A 27,137-nucleotide genomic window follows, 5' to 3' on the forward strand; every position below is an offset into this window, starting at 1 on the left:
GGTGAGCAAACTAAGTCCAAAAAAGTTCAATAACATGTCCAAGGTCACAAATTACAAATGAATGAAACTGATTCAAACTGAGGTCTTCCTGAGTCCAAGTCCTGTGTTCTTAAATACTACCAGCTCTCTGGATCTGAGCAAGGAAGAAGCCAGGGACCACATTTTCTCCTGCTAAACAAAAGTCAGAACGTTGTGACATGACATTTCTGAGAAGCCTAGTTAGCACACAAATAAAACAACCGGAGATAAGAATCTGAATATTTCAGAAGGCAAAAGAGAATCTTGAAACAATTAAAAATGTTTTCAATTCACCCAAGTTTAATATTAGAAAATCTAATGATGTGATTGATTACATTAACAAATTAAAGAGGAAAAACCATATTCATCTCAACATACACAAAAAATTCTACATCCATTCATGATTTCGAAAGAAAAACAAAATGGTTTCACAAACTGGAATTAGAGGAAATGTGAAACATCTGCACTGAATAGTGAAATATTAGAAGTATTCTCTTTAAAATAAGAACAATTCAAAGATTTTTATCTCTACCTCTATTCTATACCTTGTAAATACTTCTATATACTTCTATACTCTTCAATTCCACTGGCTAAGACGCAGAGGAAAAGACATACGACAAAACTGGCAGTGCAGATAAGTGGCAAAGACAGGGACGAGTCAATAAATGATGCCAGGGAAAGAGTTTATCATTATGGAAAAAAATGAAGCTAGATAACAATATCACTTCATGAGCTAAGTTACTTCTAAATGAATTAAGTACTTAAAGACAAAACTTTAATATTCTTAGAAAACATAAGAGAAATTAAAGTTTCCAATAATATTACTGTAATGTAACCTCTTGGCTATTTGTAGGCTTTTCTCTTAGACCAATTGCTCTCAAATATCAGTGCGCCTCTGAATCACCTGTCGGGCCTATGAAAGCACATACTACTGGGCTCGCCCCCGCCCCCAACCAACCCAGACTTTCTGATCCAGGAGGTCTGGAGTAGAACCTGAGAATCTCGTTTGTTTTGACCTCAGGGTAGGGAAGGATTTCATACACAAGGCATCAAAACAAAAAATAATAACCTTAAAGGAAAAGATGATTAATTCATTTCATTAAAACTGAGAATTCCTGGGCTTCCCTGGTGGCGCAGTGGTTGAGAGTCTGCCTGCCGATGCAGGGGACACGGGTTCGTGCCCCGGTCCGGGTGGATCCCACATGCCGCGGAGCGGCTGGGCCTGTGAGCCATGGCCGCTGAGCCTGTGCGTCCGGAGCCTGTGCTCCGCAACGGGAGAGGCCACAACAGTGAGAGGCCCGCGCAAAAAAAAAAAAAAAAAAAAAAAAAAAAAATTGAGAATTCCTATTTGTCAAAAAGTACTAACAAAAGAGAAAATACAAGTTTCAAAAGCTTGAAGATATATGCAATACATATAAGTGAAAAGGAATTTGACACAGAACACCTATAAATCTTTAAGAAAAAGGAAAACAAACTCATTTTTGAAATGGACAAACGACATGAACAGGTATTTTTTTAGAGGTGAACCATAAGCAATCAGTGAAATAAACAATAAAACCACAAGAAGACACCCTTTTATACCCACTAGTTTGGCAATATTTTAAGTTTGAAGAGGATGCATGCTGGCAAGGATGTGCCATATGGGAACTCTTATTTGCTGCTGGCAGGAACATACTTGGGTCATCCACTTTGGCAGACAAGTTGATGTTACTCTTTTAGACTGAGTATATAACTGCAGTCCTAAGTATACTGCCAGAGAAACCTTTGCATATGAGGACCAAGAGGTGTGTATATGAATGTTCAGTGCAGCATTGTTTGTAACAGAAAACAATTGAAAATTGCCCAAATGTCTAATAGCAGGAGAATAGATAAGTAAATGTATGGCGTATTTATACAGTGGAATACAAAAGTAAAAATGAAGGGCTTCCCTGGTGGCACAGTGGTTAAGAATCCACCTGCCAATGCAGGGGACATGGGTTCAAGCCCTGGTCCAGGAAGATCCCACATGCCACAGAGCAACTAAGCCCGTGTGCCACCACTACTGATCCCAGGTGTCGCAACTACTGAAGCCTGCGCGCCTAGAGCCCGTGTTCCACAACAAGAGAAGCCACCGCAATGAGAAGCCTGTGCACCGCGACAAAGAGTAACCCCTACTCGCTGCGCACAGCAACGAAGAACCAGAGCAGCCAAAAATAAATGAATTAAAAAAAAAATTCTTTGAGGAAAAAAAACAAGTAAAAATGAATAAACTACACCTAGAGGAATCAATATAGTTGAATCAGTAGAAAGAAAAAAAAAGTTGTAATTGAACACATTTGATACTGCTTTTTAAAAAGTAAAAAATAAAAACTAAACATATTGTTTGGGAATTTACAGTATGTGGTTAAATTATAAAGAAAAACAGGAATGAGAAAAAAACTTCTGGAGAATGGTTACCTCCAGGGGTTGGGATAGGTAGAAAGATGTGGGATCAAGTTGGGGGTGAGGAGGTGTTCTATGTTTTCTAAATTAAGTTGGACGGTGGAATCATGAGAGTTAACTTTATTATGATTCATAACTTCTACATACACACAATGGTTTGTTATTTTTTTAGAAATCCCCCAGAGGCTAGATCTCACAAGTAGAAAAAATACCTACAACTTAAAATGCTTTGCAATTCATAGACAAACACGAGGAAGGGTGAAGACTTTTCAGCTTGTATTGGTTGTATTGCTTTGTTGCTATCTCCCTTTCTTTCCTCCTTTTTAAAAAAATATTTATTTATCTATTTATTTTTGGCTGTGTTGGGTCTTTGTTGCTGCGCACGGTCTTTCTCTAGTTGTGGTGAGCAGGGGCTACTCTTCGTTGTGGTGAGTGAGCTTCTCATTGCGGTGGCTTCTCTTGTTGCGGAGCACAGGCTCTAGGCGTTGCGGGCCTCAGTAACTGTGGCACGTGGGCTCAGTAGTGTAGGCTCTAGAGCGCAGGCTCAGTAGTTGTGGTGCACAGGCTTAGTTGCTCCCTGGCATGTGCGATCTTCCTGGACTAGGGATGGAACCCGTGTCCCCTGCATTGGCAGGCAGATTCTTAACAACTGCGCCACCAGGGAAGTCCCTGATTTCACTCCTGATCAGTAGACATAGTTACGTTCTTTGTAACAGCTGTATAATATTCAACATGGATTTACCACAAATTATTTAGCCATTCCCTTGTTGATGGACATTTAGGTTGCTTCCCGTTTCCTGCAAACATTGCCGCACTAAAAATCCTTCTTAGAGTTCCTTTTGTAAAGTATATATATATATACTTTAAATTTTTACTGGAGTATGGTTGATTTACAATGTTGTGTAAGAGTAAGTTTATTTTTTAAAAAAATAATAGATATTAACAAACTACTTCCCTAATTCGGTGGCAATTCACTTTCCCACCAGCAGGGCAGAAGTTCATCCTTACCTCACATCTATGATAGCAATGGATATCACTATTGTTGTTCTGTCAGTCTCATGGGAGAAAATGTTACTTTATTGTTGTTTTAACTTACATTTCCCTAACTTCTTAGTGAGGTGGGACATTTTATCATATGCTCATTGTGATTTAATTCTTGTTTGAACTGCCTGTTCAACTCTTTTGTTCATTGCTCTATTAGGTTGACTTTTTATTATTAATTTTTAGGAGTTGTTTTGTATATTAAACACATTAACCCTTAACACATGACATGATTATTCCCCATATCTCCTTGTGCAGTTCCTGCTGACTTGAATATCTTTTGTCATATATACAGTCAGCCCTCCATAGCCATGGGCTCAGCATACATAAATTCCACCAACCACAGATCAAAAATATTCCAAAAAAACAAATTCCGGAAAGTTCCAAAAAGCAAAATTTGAATTGGCCGCAGACCAGCAACTATTTATATAGGATTTACATTGTATTTACAGAGCATTTACATTGTATTAGGTATTGTAAGTAATCTAGAGATGATTTAAAGTATATGGGAGGATGTGTGCAGGTTACATGCAAATACTACACCATTTTATACAAGAAACTTGAGCATCCTTGGATTTTGGTGTCCGAGGGGGTCCTGGAAACAATCCCCCAAAGATACTGAGAAATGACTATAATTTTAAAAAAATTTTATGTAGTCATAAATGTCTTTCTTTTCCTTTATGGTTTTTAGATTTCTTGTCAACCTTATGGCCTCCCCTACCTCAATATTATACAGATTATATGCTTCTTAATTTTCTTTTTCTCTTTTCACTGATTTTGGATTTTTTATACTCATACCTTTAATCTACTGTATCTGGAATTTTTTTTTCTTTTGTGTGATGTAGAGTCTTTTTGTTTGTTTGGTTTTTTCCAAATGGATAGCCAATTATGAAGGTAACATTGATTAAATAAGCATTCTTTTCCTGGTAAATTGAAATACCATAGTGTCACAGAAAAAGTTCTTATACACACTTGGGCTGTTTCTGTCCTCTTTGTTCTTGCCATGGATATATTTTGTTTATTCCTATGTGAATACCTTGTTTTGAATAAAGCAGGTCTCCCTTCTCTTCTTCAAAATTTTCTTGGTTATCCTTGGATACTTGTTCTTCTGCATAAAGTTTAAAACTCCCATTGGGTTTAAAATTAGAATATATTAACTATAAATATTAGTTGAAGAGGGAAGGATATTTCTATATTAATTTTTCTCTTTCAGTAACATGGTATCCTTCTATTCCTACCATGTTTTCTGTTTTTCAATAAGTTTTTATAGTATTCTACTATAAGATTTACAGGATTCTACTTCTTATTCTAAATGGTCATTTCTAGTATGGGCAAAAGTTATTGGATTCTGCATGGCTATCTTATATCCAGATACCTTTCCAAATTCTCTCATTATTTTAGCTATCTCTTGTGTTTCTAGACATGTATTATATGATCTGCAAACAGGAAAAAAGTCACAAATTTTCTATTATTTATACAGATTTTTTTCATTATCTTATGCATTAGCTAAAACCTCTAAAACAAAGTTGAATGACAAAGGTACCAAGCATCAATGTCTTATTTATTTAATGGAAATGTCTTCAGTATTTCACAGTTTAAGCTGATGTTCGCTGTTTGATATTGGTAACGGTGTTTATCATCAGAGCTGCCACCTTAGATATGAAGTATGGAGTGCACAATGGGGCAACATCTGAGAGGAGTTTGTTTCCTCCCAGTGTACTGGATCAGTTTAAAGTATCTGTTCCTTGTAGGTCAAAGGTATAAAACAATCTGGACCCGATGTCTTTTTTAGTGATAGATTTCAAATGATCTTACCAGTTGCTTATAATGTTATTGGTCTGTTTAGGTTTTCTAGTTCCTCTTGGGTCAAATTTGGTGGTTTATATTTGGCAAGAAAACAATCCTTTTTTCTTTCTTTAAGATTTTTAAGAATATTACCATATATTAATAATTTAATAAACTGTCCTAATTTTAAAATATTATTTATATCTATGACTATATTTCTTTCTTATTCTTTTTTTTTTTTGCGGTACGTGAGCCTCTTACTGATGTGACCTCTCCCGTTGCGGAGCACAGGCTCCGGACGCGCAGGCCTAGCGGCCATGGCTCACAGGCCCAGCCGCTCCACGGCATGTGGGATCTTCCCGGACCGGGACACGAACCCGTGTCCCCTGCATCGGCAGGCGGACTCTCAACCACTGTGCCACCAGGGAAGCCCCTTTCTTATTCTTAATGTTGTATATTGTGCTTTTTTTCAATCAGATTTGCAGTGGTTTATCTATTTTATTCTACTTGTTTTAAAGAACCAGCTTTTCATTTTATTTGTAATTTCTTATATTTTTAATTTATGGTTGTGATAGGCTAAATCATGCCACCTCCCAAAGATATCCACAACTTAATCCCTGCAAGCTATGAATACGTTATGTTACATGGCAAAAGATGCCTTGCTGATGTAATTAAGATTATGGATTTTCTGACTGGGAGAAAATCCTGGATTATCTGGGCAGCCCAATCTAATTACATGAACCCTTTCAAAAACAGAGAACTTTGGCTGGAGGAAGAAGAGATGAAGAGGAGAAAGAAGGAGAAGTCAGAGAGATTCCAAGCCAGTGAGACAGAGGGGGCCATGTGCAAGGAACAGAGAGAGGAGCTAAGGACAACCCTCAGCCCACAGTCAGTGAGAGTATAGGGACCTCAGTCTTACAACCACAAGGAACTAGATTTTGCCAACAACCTAAATTAGCTTGGGAGGTGATTCTACCCCAGAGTCTTTCCATAAGAGCCCAGGCCAGCTAACACCTTGATTTTGACCTTGTGAGACCCTGAGCAGAGAAACCAGCCAAGCCAATCTGGACTTCTGATGTAGAGAAACTGTGAGGTAATATATTTGGGTTGTTTTAAGCCACTACGTTTGTGGTAAATTGTTATGGCAACAATAGAAAACTAATACAACTGTTCACGGATTTTTTTTTTTTTGGTGTTTACTTTTCCTTGTATATTTTGCTGTTCTCTTTTAGTTTCTTTTTTTTTCTCCTGGTTTTATCAAGATATAATTGAACTTCAGTTTCTTAAGTGGATACTCCATTTACATATTTTAAGTTTTTCTTTCAATAAATAAAGGCATTTAAGCCTATATTCCTCTGAGAACCATTTTATCTAAGACCCATATATTTTCCAATAAATATTCTCTTTTTTGCTAATTCCTAGATATTTCTTAATCTTATATATTAAGATATAGAGCATGGTATAAATTGGTTTTTAGAAATTCCAGATTAAAAGGTATATCTAGTATAGGAAACTTTTTTTTTAGCTTTAAAAGCTTTTATTGTTATACAGAAATGCATGTGTATTTAGAAGATACAAAAAGTGAAAAGAAAAATAATCAACTGGAATCCAGCCACCTAGAGATCATTTCTGTTAACATTCTGATGCATATCTTTCCAGATGTTCAGAGAATGCCTTGGCATATAACTAACGCACTAAAGGCATTTTATCTAATTCATTTTAACTACTGTACTCAGAACCATAAACCCTCTCACAGGCAAGCTACATAAAGTTTTGGGTAGTCTCCATTCTGTTCCTCAGAAATATGGCCGTCCACTGAGGATGATCAAACATAGGCTGAGTGATGGTGGGGATGTTGTGGAAACAGCAGGACCATGTGGGGAGAGCTCAGGATTGGAAAGACCAGCGCCTAAGTCCCAGCTCTGCCTCCTGCTGTGTAACCTGTGCGTCCTCAGCATCTGTAAAGACTATCTCACTTGAAGGACTATGTGAGGTAAGCAGAATGCCTCACACTGCGCTCTGGCTCTAATATCCTGCATTCTGGTGTGGCACAAAGGAGGTGAGGCAAAGGGAGGGGAACAAACTGCTGAAAGCAGAACAGAAAGCTAGGAAAGTCCTGAAGAGATGCTAGTAGACCAAGGGGGTCCCCAAAGCAACTGGCAGCATCTCAATGGCCCCTGCTCTTGCCATCCTACTCTCTGAAGGGAGAGGGTCCACCAGCTGGCAGCAGAGGAGGACACTGTCTCCCAGATGAGAACACTGAGGGAAAATCAACTTTGAGGGCAGGAGATCTGGGCTAGGCTCAGCCACCCAATTTGAGATATTCTCCTTGTTCCTCCTTGATCAGTAAGATCATGTTTGATACAGGGTTCTCCCTATGCTCCCCTTCTGTCTGGCATCTTTCAATCTGCCAATCCCTACCTCCAGGCATGCTAATGCAAACTTAAATTATTAATAGTGTCCATATAGATATCAACTTTTACTTACTTAAAATTCAAAAAGGCTTAAGCCTTTAAAAACTTTACTTTAAGAAGCAGAAAAATGACAAATACATGTCTGCTAAGAGATCCTTTTTTAAAGAGGTCATACATTCATATATTCTAAAATATGCCTTGAGGTTTTATGAACTCACTCCAGTTTCTTCTCCTATATCCACAGAAAAGTAAGTTCACAGTGATGTCCCAATCAGGAGTTGGATATATGTACTAAGCAAGGGAAGTGAATTGACATAGTTTGTCAAAAAAATTGACAAAGATTTTTCAACAAAATGGTTAACACCAAAAACATTAAAAATTAACCTTTACTTTTGTGATCTAGAACAGCCAAATTCCTATCTCACTCCATTAACTTACATTTAAATATAGTGCTCTTAAGAGTATGTATTTTTTGGGGACTTCCCTGGTGGTCCAGTGGTTAAGACTCGTGCTCCCAATGCAGGGGGCCTGGGTTCGATCCCTGGTCAGGGAACTAGATCCCCCATGCCACAACTAAGAGACCGCATGCGGCAACAAAGACCTGGTACAGCCAAATAAATAAATACTTAAAAAAGAGTATGTGTTTTTAGTAAATGAAGACATTTAATAAATGAAATGAAAATAAAATAATCACTGAGCCTTCAAAATCTAACAAAGACGTAAAAATTTACCTCTTTACTCTTAAAGTTAAACCGAGAAAATAGAAGTGACAGAGAATGTGAGAAAGAAATCTATAGCTCTTGCCTATGCTAGTTGATCCAGCACATGGAATTTAAAGTCCAAACAATGGCAGCCTAGATATTATGAGATGGCAATTTCTTACATACATATGTCCATATTTAAACCCTTACATTCAAGCTCATAACTGAATTCTGCAGTTCTGGTGCCCCCTCAGGGGGAAACACTTATAATGGAAACAAATGGAACAGTGACTAGTGGGAATGAAATGATTTCCAAGAAACTATGAATGAATGGAAAACATCGAAAGTATCTGAATTGTTTTACTTTTTATGTCTTGTTTAGAAATACACTGAGAGGGCTTCCCTGGTGGCACAGTGGTTGAGAGTCTGCCTGCCAATGCAGGGGACACGGGTTCGAGCCCTGGTCTGGGAAGATCCCACATGCCGCGGAGCAACTAGACCCGTGAGCCACAATTACTGAGCCTGCGCGTCTGGAGCCTGCGCTCCGCAACAAAAGAGGCCGCGATAGTGAGAGGCCCGCGCACCACGATGAAGAGTGGCCCCCGCTTGCTGCAACTAGAGAAAGCCCTCACACAGAAACAAAGACCCAACACAGCCAAAAATAAATTAATTTTAAAAAAATTAAAAAGAAACACTGAGATACTGACCTGTAAGATGTAGAGAATGACAGCTGTCAGTCCAACCCAGCTGTGCAGACTATACATATTGGGGATGTTCCTGGCATTGTGGAAATCAAAAACAGCCACCAGAGAAATAATTGCAAGAATGGCAGCAACAGCGTTTAACCCTGCATGGATGGACTTCATCAGGAGCTTGCTGCATTTCCAGGTCCATGGCAGTCTGTATACGATGATGGCTAAAAAGAGACAAAAGTGGACAGAATGTAGCGGTGCTGTTTTTTTAATCAACACAAGAAGAACAGTTCGACACAGTGAACACTGCCTTTTGTGAAACCCTTTTCTCATGGCTTCTGCTTCCCCCCTCTTCCCTGCCTCTCAGTGGTTCCTTCTTGGGCTCTTTGCTGGCATCTTCTTTACTCCCAACTTATGAACGAACCTTGCTGCCTCTCAGGCTTAGTCCTAGGATTTTTTCCTCTCTCTGCTCTCTCTCTGCGTGATCTCATTCACTCTTTCATTAAAATGCTACCTGCATGGTAGGGACTCCAAAATTCTCATCTCCAGCCCAGAACTTTCTTCTGAACTCCACACCAACATAATCCAATGGCTTCTTGACATATCCATATAGATGCCTCTCAAATATTTTAAACTCAACATGTCCAAAATGAAATTCTTAATCTTATGATCTGGTTTCTTCATATAAGTGTCTTAATTTGACAAGAAAAAAACAGACTAAACAATAGAAAAATATGTGCAAAGATTTAAATAGACAAAGTATATCCAAGAGTATAGCTAAGTATTTCACAAAAGAGTATATCCAAGTGACTAATAAACATAATAAAGATATCAACTTCATTGGTCAACAAAGAAATGAGAATACCTCTACCACATATCTGAATGGCTAAATATGGAAAATACTGAGTATTGGAGAGGTTGTGAAACAATCAGAACGCTCATGTTCTGCTGATAAGAGTTTAAATGAGAACAAACACTTTGGAAAACTAGCAGCATCTACTTAAGCAAAACATATGCATACCTTATGATCTAAGTAATTCTACTCCTGAGTATATGCCCCAAAGAAGTTTATACATAAGTTCCCCAAAAGACAAGTACGAGAATATTATTACAGCACTATTCATCGTAGCCAAAACCTGGGAACTTCCCAATGTCCATCATTAAGAGATTGAATAAATAAATTGTGATATATTCACACCATGGAATAATATACAGCAAAGAGGATGAATGAACTAAAACTAGAACTTCACCCAATGATATGGACCAACGTATAATGTCAATGCCAAGAAACCAGACATAAACAAGTATATACTGTATGATTCAATTGATATGAAGTATAACAACAGGCAACACTCATCTCTGCAGTAAGAAAAGTCAAGATATTGTTTGCCCTTGTTAGGAAGGGGTATAGCAACTGGAAAGGAATTCACGAGGGATTTCTGGGCTCCTGCTAATAATCTGATTTTCAAACTAGGTGTTGGTTACATAGGTAATCACTGAGGGAAGATTCATTAAGCTATATATTTATATGTATACTTATCTGCATGTAGACTAAACTTTAACAAAAAGATACTTAAAAAGCTTTTTTTTTTTTTTTTAGTGTCCTGGCTTAAGCAATAGGTTATATACCCACCTCACCCAGCATGCAATTAATTTTTTTTAACATCTTTATTGGAGAATAATTGCTTCACAGTGGTATGTTAGTTTCAGCTTCACAACAAAATGAATCAGTTATATATATACATATGTTCCCATATCTCTTCCTGCTTGCATCTCCCTCCCTCCCACCCTCCCTATCCCACCCCTCCAGGCGGTCACAAAGCACAGAGCTGATCTCCCTGTGCTATGCGGCTGCTTCCCACTAGCTATCTACCTTACGTTTGGTAGTGTATATATGTCCATGCCTCTCTCTCGCTTTGTCAGTTTACCCTTGCCCCTCCCCATAGCCTCAAATCCATTCTCTAGTAAGTCTGTGTCTTTATTCCTGTTTCACCCCTAGGTTTTTCATGACATTTTTTTTCTTAAATTCCATATATATGTGTTAGCATACGGTATTTGTCTCTCTCTTTCTGACTTACTTCACTCTGTATGACAGACTCTAGGTCTATCCACCTCATTACAAATAGCTCAATTTCGTTTCTTTTTATGGCTGAGTAATATTCCATTGTATATATGTGCCACATCTTCTTTATCCATTCACCTGATGATGGACACTTAGGTTGTTTCCATCTCTGGGCTAAATAGAGCTGCAATGAACATTTTGGTACATGACTCTTTTTTTTTTTTCGCTATGCGGGCCTCTCACTGTTGTGGCCTCTCCCGTTGTGGAGCACAGGCTCCGGACGCGCAGGCTCAGCGGCCTTGGCTCACGGGCCCAGCCGCTCCGCGGCATGTGGGATCTTCCCGGACTGGGGCACGAACCCGTGTCCTCTGCATCGGCAGGCGGACTCTCAACCACTGCGCCACCAGGGAAGCCCCATGACTCTTTTTGAATTATGGTTTTCTCAGGGTATATGCCCAGTAGTGGGATTGCTGGGTCATATGGTAGTTCTATTTGTAGTTTTTTAAGGAACCTCCATACTGTTCTCCACAGTGGCTGTATCAATTTACATTCCCACCAACAGTGTAAGAGGGTTCCCTTTTCTCCACACCCTCTCCAGCATTTTTTTTTTTTTTTTTTTTTTAAAAGGAAGGATTCTTTTTTTTTTTTTTTTTTATTTATTTATTTATTTATTTATTTTTGGCTGTGTTGGGTCTTCGTTTCTGTGCGAGGGCTTTCTCTAGTTGCGGCGAGCAGGGGCCACTCTTCATTGCGGTGGGCGGGCCTCTCACTACCGTGGCCTCTCGTTGCAGAGCATAGGCTCCAGACGCGCAGGCTCAGTAGTTGTGGCTCACGGGCCCATTTGCTCCGCGGCATGTGGGATCTTCCCAGACCAGGGCTCGAACCCGTGTCCCCTGCATTGGCAGGCAGATTCTCAACCACTGCGCCACCAAGGAAGCCCTCTCCAGCATTTATTGTTTCTAGATTTTTTGATGACGGCCATTCTGACTGGTGTGAGATGATATCTCATTGCAGTTTTGATTTGCATTTCTCTAATGATTAGTGATGTTGAGCATTCTTTCATGTGTTTGTTGGCAGTCTGTATATCTTCTTTGGAGAAATGTCTATTTAGGTCTTCTGCCCACTTTTGGATGGGGTTGTTTGTTTTTTTGTTATTAAGCTGCATGAGCTGCTTATAAATTTTGGAGATTAATCCTTTGTCAGTTGCTTCATTTGCAAATATTTTCTCCCATCTGAGGGTTGTCTTTTGGTCTTGTTTATGGTTTCCTTCGCTGCACAAAAGCTTTTAAGTTTCATTAGGTTCCATTTGTTTATTTTTGTTTTTATTTCCATTTCTCTAGGAGGTGGGTCAAAAAGGATCTTGCTATGATTTATGTTATAGAGTGTCCTGCCTATGTTTTCTTCTAAGAGTTTGATAGTTTCTGGCCTTACATTTAGGTCTTTAATCCATTTTGAGCTTATTTTTGTGTATGGTGTTAGGGAGTGATCTAATTTCATACTTTTACATGTAGCTGTCCAGTTTTCCCAGCACCACTTATTGAAGAGGCTGTCCTTTCTCCACTGTACATTCCTGCCTCCTTTATCAAAGATAAGTTGACCATATGTGTGTGGGTTTATCTCTGGGCTTTCTATCCTGTTCCACTGATCTATAGTTCTGTTTTTGTGCCAGTACCATACGGTTTTGATTACTGTAGCTTTGTAGTATAGCCTGAAGTCAGGAAGCCTGATTCCTCCAGCTCCGCTTTTCGTTCTCAAGATTGCTTTGGCTATTCGGGGTCTTTTGTGTTTCTATACAAATTGTGAAATTTTTTGTTCTAGTTCTGTGAAAAATGCCAGTGGTACTTTGATAGGGATTGCATTGAATCTGTAGATTGCTTTGGGTAGTAGAGTCATTTTCACAATGTTGATTCTTCCAATCCAAGAACATGGCATATCTCTCCATCTATTTGTATCATCTTTAATTTCTTTCATCAGTGTCTTATAATTTACTGCATACAGGTCTTTTGTCTCCTTAGGTAGGTTGATTCCTAGATATTTTATTCTTTTTGTTGCAGTGGTAAATAGGAGTGTTTTCTTGATTTCACTTTCAGATTTTTCATCCTTAGTGTATAGGAATGCCAGAGATTTCTGTGCATTAATTTTGTATCCTGCTACTTTACCAAATTCATTGATTAGCTCTAGTAGTTTTCTGGTAGCATCTTTAGGATTCTCTAAGTATAGTATCATGTCATCTGCAAACAGTGACAGCTTTACTTCTTCTTTTCCAATTTGGATTCCTTTTTTTTCTTTTTTTTTTTTTTTTTTTTTTTTTTTTTGCGGTACGCGGGCCTCCCACCGTTGTGGCTTCTCCCGTTGCGGAGCACAGGCTCCCGACGCGCAAGCTCAGTGGCCGTGGCTCACGGGCCCAGCCGCTCCGCGGCATGTGGGATCTTCCCGGACCGGGGCACGAACCCGTGTCCCCTGCATCGGCAGGCGGACTCTCAATCACTGCGCCACCGGGGAAGCCCTGGATTCCTTTTATTTCCTTTTCTTCTCTGATTGCTGTGGCTAAAACTTCCAAAACTATGTTGAATAAGTGGTGAGAGTGGGCAACCTTGTCTTGTTCCTGATCTTAGTGGAAATGCTTTCAGTTTTTCACCATTGAGGATGATGTTGGCTGTGAGTTTGTCATATATGGCCTTTATTATGTTGAGGAAAGTTCCCTCTATGCCTACCTTCTGCAGGGTTTTTTATCATAAATGGTGTTGAATTTTGTCAAAAGCTTTCTCTGCATCTATTGAGATGATCATATGGTTTTTCTCCTTCAATTTGTTAATATGGTGTATCACGTTGATTGATTTGCGTATATTGAAGAATCCTTGCATTCCTGGAATAAACCCCACTTGATCATGGTGTATGATCCATTTAATGTGCTGTTGGATTCTGTTTGCTAGTATTTTGTTGAGGATTTTTGAATCTATGTTCATCAGTGATATTGGCCTGTAGTTTTCTTTCGTTGTCACATCCTTGTCTGGTTTTGGTATCAGGGTGGTGGTGGCCTCGTAGAATGAGTTTGGGAGTGTTCCTCCCTCTGCTATATTTTGGAAGAGTTTGAGAAGGATAGGTGTTAGCTCTTCTCTAAATTTTTGATAGAATTCGCCTGTGAAGCCATCTGGTCCTGGGCTTTTGCTTGTTGGAAGATTTTTAATCACAGTTTCAATTTCAGTGCTTGTGATTGGTCTGTTCATATTTTCTATTTTTTCCTGATTTAGTCTAGGCAGGTTGTGCCTTTCTAAGAATTTGTCCATTTCTTCCAGGTTGTCCATTTTATTGGCATAGAGTTGCTTGTAGTAATCTCTCATGATCTTTTGTATTTTTGCAGCGTCAGTTGTTACTTCTCCTTTTTCATTTCTAATTCTATTGATTTGAGTATTCTCCCTTTTCTTCTTGATGAGTCTGGCTAATGGTTTATCAATTTTGTTTATCCTTTCAAAGAACCAGCTTTTAGTTTTAATGATCTTTGCTATCGTTTCCTTCATTTCTTTTTCATTTATTTCTGATCTGATTTTTATGATTTCTTTCCTTCTGCTAACTTTGGGGTTTTTTTGTTCTTCTTTCTCTAATTGCTTGAGGTGCAAGGTTAGGTTGTTTATTCGAGATGTTTCCTGTTTCTTAAGGTAGGATTGTATTGCTATAAACTTCCCTCTTAGAACTGCTTTTGCTGCATCCCATAGATTTTGAGTTGTCATGTCTCCATTGTCGTTTGTTTCTAGGTATTTTTTGATTTCCTCTTTGATTTCTTCAGTGATCACTTCGTTACTAAGTAGTGTACTGTTTAGCCTCCATGTGTTTGTATTTTTTACAGATCTTTTCCTGTAATTGATATCTAGTCTCATAGCATTGTGGTCGGAAAAGATACTTGATACAATTTCAGTTTTCTTAAATTTACCAAGGATTGATTTGTGACCCAAGATATGATCTATCCTGGAGAATGTTCCATGAGCACTTGAGAAAAATGTGTATTCTGTTGTTTTTGGATGGAATGTCCTATAAATATTAATTAAGTCCATCTTGTTTAATGTATCATTTAAAGCTTGTGTTTCCTTATTTATTTTCATTTTGGATGATCTGTCCATTGGTGAAAGTGGGGTGTTAAAGCCCCCTACTATGAATGTGTTACTGTCAATTTCCCCTTTTATGGCTGTTAGTATTTGCCTTATGTATTGAGTGCTCCTATGTTGGGTGCATACATATTTACAATTGTTATATCTTCTTCTTGGATTGATCTCTTGATCATTATGTAGTGTCCTTCTTTGTCTCTTGTAATAGTCTTTATTTTAAAGTCTATTTTGTCTGATATGAGAATTGCTACTCCAGCTTTCTTTTGGTTTCCATTTGCATGAAATACCTTTTTCCATCCCCTTACTTTCAGTCTGTATGTGTCTCTAGGTCTGAAGTGGGTCTCTTGTAGACAGCAAATATATGCGTCTTGTTTTTGTATCCATTCAGCCAATCTGTGTCTTTTGGTGGGAGCATTTAATCCATTTACATTTAAGGTAATTATTGATATGTATGTTCCCATTCCCATTTTCTTAATTGTTTTGGGTTCGTTATTGTAGGTTTTTTCCTTCTTTTGTGTTTATTGCCTAGAGAAGTTCCTTTAGCAGTTGTTGTAGAGCTGGTTTGGTGGTGCTGAACTCTCTCAGCTTTTGCTTGTTTGTAAAGATTTCAATTTCTCCATCAAATCTGAATGAGATCCTTGCTGGGCAGAGTAATCTTGGTTGCAGGTTTTTCTCCTTCAACACTTTCAATATGTCCTGCCACTCCCTTCTGGGTTGCAGAGTTTCTGCTGAAAGATCAGCTGTTAACCTTATGGGGATTCCCTTGTGTGTTATTTGTTGTTTTTCCCTTGCTGCTTTTAGTATGCTTTCTTTGTATTTAATTTTTGACAGTTTGATTAATATGTGTCTTGGCGTATTTCTCCTTGGATTTATCCTGTATGGGACTCTCTGTGCTTCCTGGACTTGATTAACTATTTCCTTTCCCATATTAGGGAAGTTTTCAACTCTAATCTCTTCAAATATTTTCTCAGTCCCTTTCTTTTTCTCTTCTTCCGGAACCCCTATAATTCGAATGTTGGTGTGTTTAATGTTGTCCCAGAGGTCTCTGAGACTGTCCTCAGTTCTTTTCATTCTTTTTTCTTTATTCTGCTCTGCATTAGTTATTTCCACTATTTTATCTTCCAGGTCACTTATCCGTTCTTCTGCCTCAGTTATTCTGCTATTGATCCCATCTTTTCATTTCATTTATTGTGTTGTTCATCATTGTTTGTTTCATCTTTAGTTCTTCTAGGTCCTTGTTAACTGTTTCTTGCATTTTGTCTATTCTATTTCCAAGATTTTGTATCTTTACTATCATTATTCTGAATTCTTTTTCAGGTAGACTGCCTATTTCCTCTTCATTTGTTAGGTCTGGTGGGTTTTTATCTTGCTCCTTCATCTGCTGTGTGTTTTTCTGTCTTTTCATTTTGCTTATCTTACTGTGTTTGGGGTCTCCTTTTTGCAGGCTGAAGGTTCGTACTTCCTGTTGTTTTTAGTGTCTGTCCCCAGTGGCTAAGGTTGGTTCAGTGGGTTGTGTAGGCTTCCTGGTGGAGGGTACTAGTGCCTGTGTTCTGGTGGATGAGGCTGGATCTTGTCTTTCTGGTGGGCAGGTCCACGTCTGGTGGTGTGTTTTGGGGTGTCTGTGGACTTATTATGATTTTGGGCAGCCTCTCTGCTAATTGGTGGGGTTGTGTTCCTGTCTTGCTAGTTGTTTGGCATAGGATGTCCAGCACTGTAGCTTGCTGGTCATTGAGTGAAGCTGGGTGCTGGCATTGAGATGGAGATCTCTGGGAGATTTTCGCCGTTTGATATTATGTGCAGCTGGGAGGCCTCTTGTGGACCAGTGTCCTGAAGTTGGCTCTCCCACGTCAGAGGCACAGCACTAACTCCTGGCTGCAGCACCAAGAGCCTTTCATCCACACGGCTCCTTAATTTGGGACGATTCGTTGTCTTTTCGTGTATTCCACAGATGCAGGGTACATCAAGCTGATTGTGGAGCTTTAATCCACTGCTTCTGAGGCTGCTGGGAGAGATTTCCCTTTCTCTTCTTTGTTCTCACAGCTCCCAGGGGCTCAGCTTTGGATTTGGCCCCGCCTGTGCGCGTAGGTCGCCGGAGGGCGTCTGTTCTTTGCTCAGACAGGACGGGGTTAAAGGAGCCGCTGATTCGGAGGCTCTGGCTCACTCAGGCCGGGGGGAGGGAGGGGCACGGAGTGCGGGGCGAGCCTTCGGCGGCAGAGGCCAGCATGATGTTGCCAGCCTGAGGCGCGCCGCGCGTTCTCCAGGGGGAGTTGTCCCTGGATCCTGGGACACTGGCAGTGGCGGGCTGCACAGGCTCCCCGGAAGGGGGGTGTGGATAGTGACCTGTGTTCACACACAGGCTTCCTGGTGGCGGCAGCAGCGGCCTTAGCGTCTCATGTCTGTCTCTGGGGTCCGCACTTTTAGCCGCGGCTCGCGCCCGTCTCTGGAGCTCCCTTAAGCAGCGTTCTTAATCCCCTCTCCTCGCGCACCAGGAAAGAAGAAAAAGAAGAAAAAGTCTTGCCTCTTGAGCAGGTCCAGACTTTTCCCCGGACTCCCTCCCGGCTAGCAGTGCACTAACGCCCTGCAGGCTGTGTTCACGCCGCCAACCACAGTCCTCTTCCGGCGCCCCGACTGAAGCCGGAGCCTCAGCTCCCAGCCCCGCCCGCCCCGGCGGGTGAGCAGACAAGCCTCTCAGCTGGTGAGTGCCAGTCGGCCCCGATCCTCTGCGCTGGAATCTCTCCGCTTTGCCCTCCGCACCCCTGTTGCTGTGCTCCCCTCCGCGGCCCCGAAGCTCCCCCACTCTGCCACCCCCAGTCTCCGCCGGCGAAGGGGCTTCGTAGTGTGTGGACACTTTTCCTCCTTCACAGCTCCCTCCCGCTGGTGCAGGACCCGTCCCTATCCTTTTGTCTCTGTTTATTTTTTTCTTTTGCCCTAACCAGGTACGTGGGGGGGTTTCTTGCCTTTTGGGAGGTCTGAGGTCTTCTGCCAGCGTTCAGTAGGTGCTCTGTAGGAGTTGTTCCACGTGTAGATGTATTTCTGGTGTATCCGTGGGGAGGAAGGTGATCTCCGCGTCTCACAATTAATTTTTGTTCTGAAGACAATATCCTGCCCCAACCCACCCTCATTCCACTCCTTCAGTCCATGTCAGGAAAAATTTAGATATCTGGAAATATATGGAGGATTGAAAATGTTTAAAGAATACTTCCTTGGAAAATGGATTCTATTATATCAGCAGTGAATCATGTATATTTCTTAATTCCAGAAGAGAAGAAGCAGACACTGCTGCTGCCTTTTCCTTTCAAAGACATTTATAATTTGAATATATGAAACTTAATTGGATCATAAAAATGTAAGATTATCTTGTCCATTTTCAGGCAGAAACACAAAAAACCTACAAAGATAGATGTGAATTCAGCCTCTTTAGAACTTTCAGCACAAGATGTCAATCTTCCTATTATTTGGTTCCATTCCAACACTTGACAGGCCTCACTATTAGGACAGTATTCCTTTTATGTAATACAAATTCTGAAGGACTACCACTTACTAATTTTAGTGCATATATGTCTATCTTATAAATGTTGATTGATTATATTTCCTTAAGGATATGGAAACTTTGTAGACAATCATTTCTATACTCCACAAATTTTTTCAAACCATTTAATACAACACCTTAAAAGGTACACTTTGTTTTTTTGGCCGTGCTGCACATCTTGCGGGATCCTAGTTCCTCGACCAGGGATTGAACCCTGGGCCCTGACAGTGAAAGTGCCTGAGTCCCAACCACTGGACCACCAGGGAAATCCCAAAAGGTACACTTTTAAAAGCTAGTTCAGGGAATTCCCTGGCAGTCCAGTGGTTAGGACTCAGCACTTCCACTGCCATGGCCTGGGTTCAATCACTGGTGCGGGAACTGAGATCCTGTAAGCCCTGCCGCATGGCCAAAATAATTAATTAATTAATTAATTTAAAATAAAAGCGAGGTCGGCGGGAAGATGGCGGAAGAGTAAGACGTGGAGATCGCCTTCCTCCTCACGGATACACCAGAAATACATCTACACGTGGAACAACTCCTACAGAACACCTACTGAAGGCTGGCAGAAGACCTCAGAGCTCCCAAAAGGCAAGAAACTCCCCACGTACCTGGGTAGGGCAAAAGAAAAAAGAAAAAACAGAGACAAAAGAATAAGGACGGCACCTGCATCAGTGGGAGGGAGCTGTGAAGGAGGAAAAGTTTCCACACACTAGGAAGCCCCTCCGCGGGCGGAGACTGCGGGAGGCGGAGGGGGGAGCTTCGGGACCGCGGAGTGGTGCACAGCGACGGGTGCGGAGGGCAAAGCGGGGAGATTCCTGCACAGACGATCGGTGCCGACCGGCACTCACCAACCCGAGAGGCTTGTCTGCTCACCCGCCGGGGCGGGCGGGGCTGCGAGCTGAGGCTCGGGTTTCGGTTTTGGACGGAGTGCAGGGAGAGGACTGGAGTTGGCGGCTTGAGCATAGCCTGAAGGGGTTGGTGCGCCACGACTGGCCGGGAGGGAGTTCGGGGAAAAGCCTGCACCGGCCGAAGAGGCAAGACTTTTTCTTCCCTCTTTGTTTCCTGGTGCGCGAGGAGAGGGGTTTAAGAGCGCTGCTTAAAGGAACTCCAGAGACGGGCGCGAGCCGCGGCTAAAAGCGCGAACCCCAGAGACGGGCGCGAGCCGCGGCTGAGGGCGCGAGCCCCCGAGACGGGCGCGAGCCGCGGCGGGAAGCGCGAGCCCCAGAGACGGGCGCGAGCCGCGGCTGAAACCGCGGAGCCCAGAGACGGGCGGGAGACGCTGGGGCTGCTGCTGCCGCCACCAGGGGGGCTGTGTGCGAGCACAGGTCACTCTCCGCGCCCCTCTTCCGCGGAGCCTGTGCGGGCCGCCACTGCCAGGTTCCCGGGATCCAGGGACAACTTCCCCGGGAGTGCGCACGGCGGGTCTCGGGCCGGTACAGCGTCACGCCGGCCTCTGACGCAGCGTCACGCCGCCTCTGCCGCCGCAGGCCCGCCCCGCACGCAGTGCCCCGCCTTCCCCCATCCCCCAACCCCCGGCCTGAGTGAGCCGGAGCTCCCGAATCAGCAGCTCCTTTAACCCCGTCCTGTCTGAGCAAAAAAACAGACGCCCTCCAGCGATCTGCGCGCAGGGGCAGGGCCGGGTACAAAGCTGAGCTCCTGTGAGCTGTGAGAGCAGGGAGGAGAGGGGGAGGTCTCTCCCGGCAGCCGCCGAGGCGGCGGATTGAAGCTCCACAATCAACTTGATGTGCCCTGCAGTGTGGAATACCTGAATAGACAGGGAGTGATCCCAAATTGAAGAGGGGGAATTTAGGAGCGAGATCTGTGATTTTTTTCCCCTTTTCCTCTTTTTGTGAATGTGTGCATGTATGCTTCTGTGTGAGATCTTGTCTGTATACTCTTGCTTCCACCATTTGTCCTAGGGCTCTATCCGTCCATGGTTTTTTTTTTTTTTTAAAAAAAAAAAATTTTTTTTTTAATAATTAATTTTAATTGTAATAACTTTATTGAACTTTACCTTCGTTCTTTCTTTCTTTCTTTCCTTCCCTCCTCCCCTCCTTTAGACAGCGAATCACCCCAGGTTGAGGGGGTGGTCTCTGGGAGCAGGATTTATGATTTTTCCCCCTTTGCCTCTCTTTGTGAACGTGTATGTGTATGCTTCTGTGTAAGATTTTCTCTGTATAGCTTTGCTTCCAACAGTTGTCCTAGGGCTCTATCCGTCCATGGTTTTTTTAAAAAAAATTTTTTTTTCTTAATAATTAATTTTAATTGTAATAACTTTATTGTACTTTACCTTCGTTCTTTCTTTCTTTCTTTCCTTCCTTCCTTCCCTCCTTTAGACAACAAATCACCCCAAATTGAGGAGGTGGTCTCTGGGAGCAGGATTTATGATTTTTCCCCCTTTGCCTCTCTTTGTGAACGTGTATGTGTATGCTTCTGTGTAAGATTTTCTCTGTATAGCTTTGCTTCCAACATTTGTCCTAGGGCTCTATCCGTCCATGGTTTTTTTTTTAAAAAAAAAAATTTTTTTTTCTTAATAATTAATTTTAATTGTAATAACTTTATTGTACTTTACCTTCGTTCTTTCTTTCTTTCTTTCCTTCCTTCCTTCCCTCCTTTAGACAGCGAATCACCCCAGGTTGAGGAGGTGGTCTCTGGGAGCAGGATTTATGATTTTTCCCCCTTTGCCTCTCTTTGTGAACACGTATGTGTATGCTTCTGTGTAAGATTTTCTCTGTATAGCTTTGTTTCCAACATTTGTCCTAGGGTTCTATCTGTTCTTTTTTTTTTTTTTCTTTCTAAATATTTTTTAGTACAATAACTATATTATACTTTATTTTATTTTTACTGTATCTTCTTTCTTTCTGTCTTTTTTCCTTCTTTCCCTCCTTCCTTCCTCCCTTCCTCCCTCCCTCCCTCCCTCCTTTCTTTCCTTCTTTGCTTCTTTCTTCCTTCCTTCCTTTCCTCCTTTCCTCCTTTCCTTCTTTCTTTCCTCAAACTTCTCCTAATTCTCTCTACATTTTCTCCTTCTTTCCCTCCTTCCTTCCTTCCTTCCCCCCTCCCTCCCTTTCTTTCCTTCTTTGCTTCTTTCTTCCTTCCTTCCTTTCCTCCTTTCCTTCTTTCTTTCCTCATACTTCTACTAATTCTCTCTACATTTTCTCCTTCTTTCCCTCCTACCTTCCTTCCTTCCTCCCTCCCTCCCTCCTTTCTTTCCTTCTTTGCTTCTTTCTTCCTTCCTTCCTTTCCTCCTTTCCCTCTCTCTTTCCTCAAACTTCTACTAATTCTCTCTACATTTTCTCCTTCTTTCCCTCCTTCCTTCCTTCCTCCCTCCCTCCCTCCTTTCTTTCCTTCTTTGCTTCTTTCTTCCTTCCTTCCTTTCCTCCTTTCCTTCTTTCTTTCCTCATACTTCTAATAATTCTCTCTACTTTTCCTCCCTTTTATTCTGAGCCGTGTGGATGAAAGGCTCTTGGTGCTCCAGCCCAGGAGGCAGGGCTCTGCCTCTGAGGTAGGAGAGCCAACTTCAGGACACTGATCAAAAAGAGACCTCCCAGCTCCACATAATATTAAACGGTGGAAATCTCCCAGAGACCTCCATCTTAACACCAGCACCCAGCTTCACTCAACGACCAGCAAGCCACAGTGCTGGACAACCTATGCCAAACAACTAGCAAAACAGGAACACAACCCCACCCATTAGCAGAGAGGCTGCCTAAAATCATAACAAGGCCACAGACACCCCAAAACACACCACCAGACGTGAACCTGCCCACTAGAGAGACAAGATCCAGCCTCATCCAGCACAACACAGGCACTAGTCCCCTCCACCAGGAAGCCTACACAACCCGCTGAAACAACCTTAGCCACTGGAGACAGACATCAAAAACAACGGGAACTACAAACGTGCAGCCTGCAAAAAGGAGACCCCAAACACAGTAAGATAAGCAAAATGAGAAGACAGAAAAACACACAGCAGATGAAGGAGCAAGATAAAAACCCACCAGACCTAACAAATGAAGAGGAAATAGGCAATCTACCTGAAAAAGAATTCAGAATAATGATAGTAAGGATGATCCGAAATCTTGGAAGTAGAATGGACAAAATGCAAGAAACAGTTAACAAGGACCTACAAGAACTAAAGATGAAACAAGCAACGATGAACAACGCAATAAATGAAATTAAAAGTACTCTAGATAGGATCAATAGCAGAATAACTGAGGCAGAAGAACGGATAAGTGACCTGGAAGATAAAGTAGTGGAAATAACTACTGCAGAGCAGAATAAAGAAAAAAGAATGAAAAGAACTGAGGACAGTCTCAGAGAGCTCTGGGACAACATTAAACGCACCAACATTCGAATTATAGGGGTTCCAGAAGAAGAAGAAAAAAAGAAAGGGACTGAGAAAATATTTGAAGAGATTATAGTTGAAAACTTCCCTAATATGGGAAAGGAAATAGTTAATCAAGTCCAGGAAGCACAAAGGGTCCCATACAGGATAAATACAAGGAGAAATACGCCAAGACACATATTAATCAAACTATCAAAAATTAAATACAAAGAAAGCATATTAAAAGCAGCAAGGGAAAAACAACAAATAACACACAAGGGAATCCTCATAAGGTTAACAGCTGATCTCTCAGCAGAAACCCTACAAGCCAGAAGGGAGTGGCAGGACATACTGAAAGTGATGAAGGAGAAAAACCTGCAACCAAGATTACTCTACCCAGCAAGGATCTCATTCAGATTTGATGGAGAAATTAAAACCTTTACAGACAAGCAAAAGCTGAGAGAGTTCAGCACCACCAAACCAGCTTTACAACAAATGCTAAAGGAACTTCTCTAGATAAGAAATGCAAAAGAAGGAAACGACCTATAATAACGAACCCAAAACAATATAGAAAATGGGAATAGGAACATACATATCGATAATTACCTTAAATGTAAATGGACTAAATGCTCCCACCAAAAGACACAGATTGGCTGAATGGATACAAAAACAAGACCCTTATATATGCTGTCTACAAGAGACCCACCTCAGACCTAGAGACACATACAGACTGAAAGTAAGGGGATGGAAAAAGATATTCCATGCAAATGGAAACCAAAAGAAAGCTGGAGTAGCAATTCTCATATCAGACAAAATAGACTTTAAAATAAGGACTATTAAAAGGGATAAAGAAGGACACTACATAATGATCAAGGGATCAATCCAAGAAGAAGATATAACAATTGTAAATATTTATGCACCCAACATAGGAGCACCTCAATACGTAAGGCAAATACTAACAGCCATAAAAGGGGAAATTGACAGTAACACATTCATAGTAGGGGACTTTAACACCCCACTTTCACCCATGGACAGATCATCCAAAATGAAAATAAATAAGGAAACACAAGCTTTAAATGATACATTAAACAAGATGGACTTAATTGATATTTATAGGACACTCCATCCAAAAACAACAGAATACACATTTTTCTCAAGTGCTCATGGAACATTCTCCAGGATAGATCATATCTTGGGTCACAAATCAAGCCTTGGTAAATTTAAGAAAATTGAAATTGTATCAAGTATCTTTTCTGACCACAACGCCATGAGACTAGATATCAATTACAGGAAAAGATCTGTAAAATATACAAACACATGGAGGCTAAACAATACACTACTTAATAATGAAGTGATCACTGAAGAAATCAAAGAGGAAATAAAAAAATACCTAGAAACAAATGACAATGGAGACACAACGACCCAAAACCTATGGGATGCAGCAAAAGCAGTTCTAAGGGGGAAGTTTATAGCAATACAAGCCCACCTTAAGAAGCAGGAAACATCTCGAATAAACAACCTAACCTTGCACCTCAAGCAATTAGAGAAAGAAGAACAAAAAAGCCCCAAAGCTAGCAGAAGGAAAGAAATCATAAAAATCAGATCAGAAATAAATGAAAAAGAAATGAAGGAAACGATAGCAAAGATCAATAAAACTAAAAGCTGGTTCTTTGAGAAGATAAACAAAATAGATAAACCACTAGCCAGACTCATCAAGAAAAAAAGGGAGAAGACTCAAATCAATAGAATTAGAAATGAGAAAGGAGAAATAACAACTGACACTGCAGAAATAAAAAAAATCATGAGAGATTACTACAAGCAACTCTATGCCAATAAAATGGACAATCTGGAAGAAATGGACAAATTCTTAGAAATGCACAACCTGCCAAGACTGAATCAGGAAGAAATAGAAAATATGAACAGACCAATCACAAGCACTGAAATTGAAACTGTGATTAAAAATCTTCCAACAAACAAAAGCCCAGGACCAGATGGCTTCACAGGTGAATTCTATCAAACGTTTAGAGAAGAGCTAACACCTATCCTTCTCGAACTCTTCCAAAATATAGCAGAGGGAGGAACACTCCCAAATTCCTTCTACGAGGCCACCATCACCTTGATACCAAAACCAGACAAGGATGTCACAAAGAAAGAAAACTACAGGCCAATATCACTGATGAACATAGATGCAAAAATCCTCAACAAAATACTAGCAAACAGAATCCAACAGCACATTAAAAGGATCATACACCATGATCAAGTGGGGTTTATTCCAGGAATGCAAGGATTCTTCAATATACGCAAATCTATCAATGTGATAAACCATATTAACAAATTGAAGGAGAAAAACCATATGATCATCTCAATAGATGCAGAGAAAGCTTTCGACAAAATTCAACACCCATTTATGATAAAAACCCTCCAGAAAGTAGGCATAGAGGGAACTTTCCTCAACATAACAAAGGCCATATATGACAAGCCCACAGCAAACATCATCCTCAATGGTGAAAAACTGAAAGCATTTCCACTAAGATCAGGAACAAGACAAGGTTGCCCACTCTCACCACTCTTATTCAACACAGTTTTGGAAGTTTTAGCCACAGCAATCAGAGAAGAAAAGGAAATAAAAGGAATCCACATCGGAAAAGAAGAAGTAAAGCTGTCACTGTTTGCAGATGACATGATACTATACATAGAGAATCCTAAAGATGCTACCAGAAAACTACTAGAGCTAATCAATGAATTTGGTAAAGTAGCAGGATACAAAATTAATGCACAGAAATCTCTGGCATTCCTATATACTAATGATGAAAAATCTGAAAGTGAAATCAAGAAAACACTCCCATTTACCATTGCAACAAAAAGAATAAAATATCTAGGAATAAACCTACCTAAGGATACGAAAGACCTGTATGCAGAAAATTATAAGACACTGATGAAAGAAATTAAAGATGATACAAATAGATGGAGAGATATACCATGTTCGTGGATGGGAAGAATCAACATTGTGAAAATGACTCTACTACCCAAAGCAATCTACAGATTCAATGCAATCCCTATCAAACTACCACTGTCATTTTTCACAGAACTAGAACAAAAAATTTCACAATTTGTATGGAAACACAAAAGACCCCGAATAACCAAAGCAATCTTGAGAACGAAAAAAGGAGCTGGAGGAATCAGGCTCCCTGACTTCAGACTATACTACAAAGCAACAGTAATCAAGACAGTATGGTACTGGCACAAAAACAGAAAGATAGATCAGTGGAACAGGATAGAAAGCCCAGAGATAAACCCACGCACATATGGACACCTTATCTTTGATAAAGGAGGCAGGAATGTACAGTGGAGAAAGGACAGCCTCTTCAATAAATGGTGCTGGGAAAACTGGACAGGTACATGTAAAAGTATGAGATTAGATCACTCCCTAACACCATACACAAAAATAAGCTCAAAATGGATTAAAGACCTAAATGTAAGGCCAGAAACTATCAAACTCTTAGAGGAAAACATAGGAAGAACACTCTATGACATAAATCACAGCAAGATCCTTTCTGACCCACCTCCTAGAGTAATGGAAATAAAAGCAAAAATAAACAAATGGGACCTAATGAAACTTCAAAGCTTTTGCACAGCAAAGGAAACCATAATCAAGACCAAAAGACAACCCTCAGAATGGGAGAAAACATTTGCAAATGAAGCAACTGACAAAGGATTAATCTCCAAAATTTACAAGCAGCTCATGCAGCTCAATAACAAAAAAACAAACAACCCCATCCAAAAATGGGCAGAAGACCTAAACAGACATTTCTCCAAAGAAGATATACAGACTGCCAACAAACACATGAAAGAATGCTCAACATCATTAATCATTAGAGAAATGCAAATCAAAACTACAATGAGGTATCATCTCACACCAGTCAGAATGGCCATCATCAAAAAATCTAGAAACAATAAATGCTAGAGAGGGTGTGGAGAAAAGGGGACACTCTTGCACTGCTGGTGGGAATGTGAATTGGTTCAGCCACTATGGAGAACAGTATGGAGGTTCCT

At 40.8% G+C, this 27,137-nt stretch overlaps 1 protein-coding gene across 2 annotated transcripts in view; it reads right to left on the bottom strand.

Moving 5' to 3' along the window:
• Positions 1-27,137, bottom strand: part of LOC116756648 (cytochrome b reductase 1) — a 52,373-nt gene that overhangs the window by 10,966 nt on the left and 14,270 nt on the right. Inside the window, exon 2 of one of the 2 annotated variants that reach the window (XM_032637433.1) lies at positions 9,088-9,296. The exons of the other annotated variant lie outside the window; for it this stretch is intronic. Within the exon in view, the coding sequence (XP_032493324.1) occupies positions 9,088-9,296 (209 nt within the window). The remainder of the gene's footprint in view (positions 1-9,087; positions 9,297-27,137) is intronic. 2 annotated transcript variants of the gene reach the window in all.

Source organism: Phocoena sinus, chromosome 7, assembly GCF_008692025.1.
Source record: "Phocoena sinus isolate mPhoSin1 chromosome 7, mPhoSin1.pri, whole genome shotgun sequence".
Taxonomy (NCBI): domain Eukaryota; kingdom Metazoa; phylum Chordata; class Mammalia; order Artiodactyla; family Phocoenidae; genus Phocoena; species Phocoena sinus.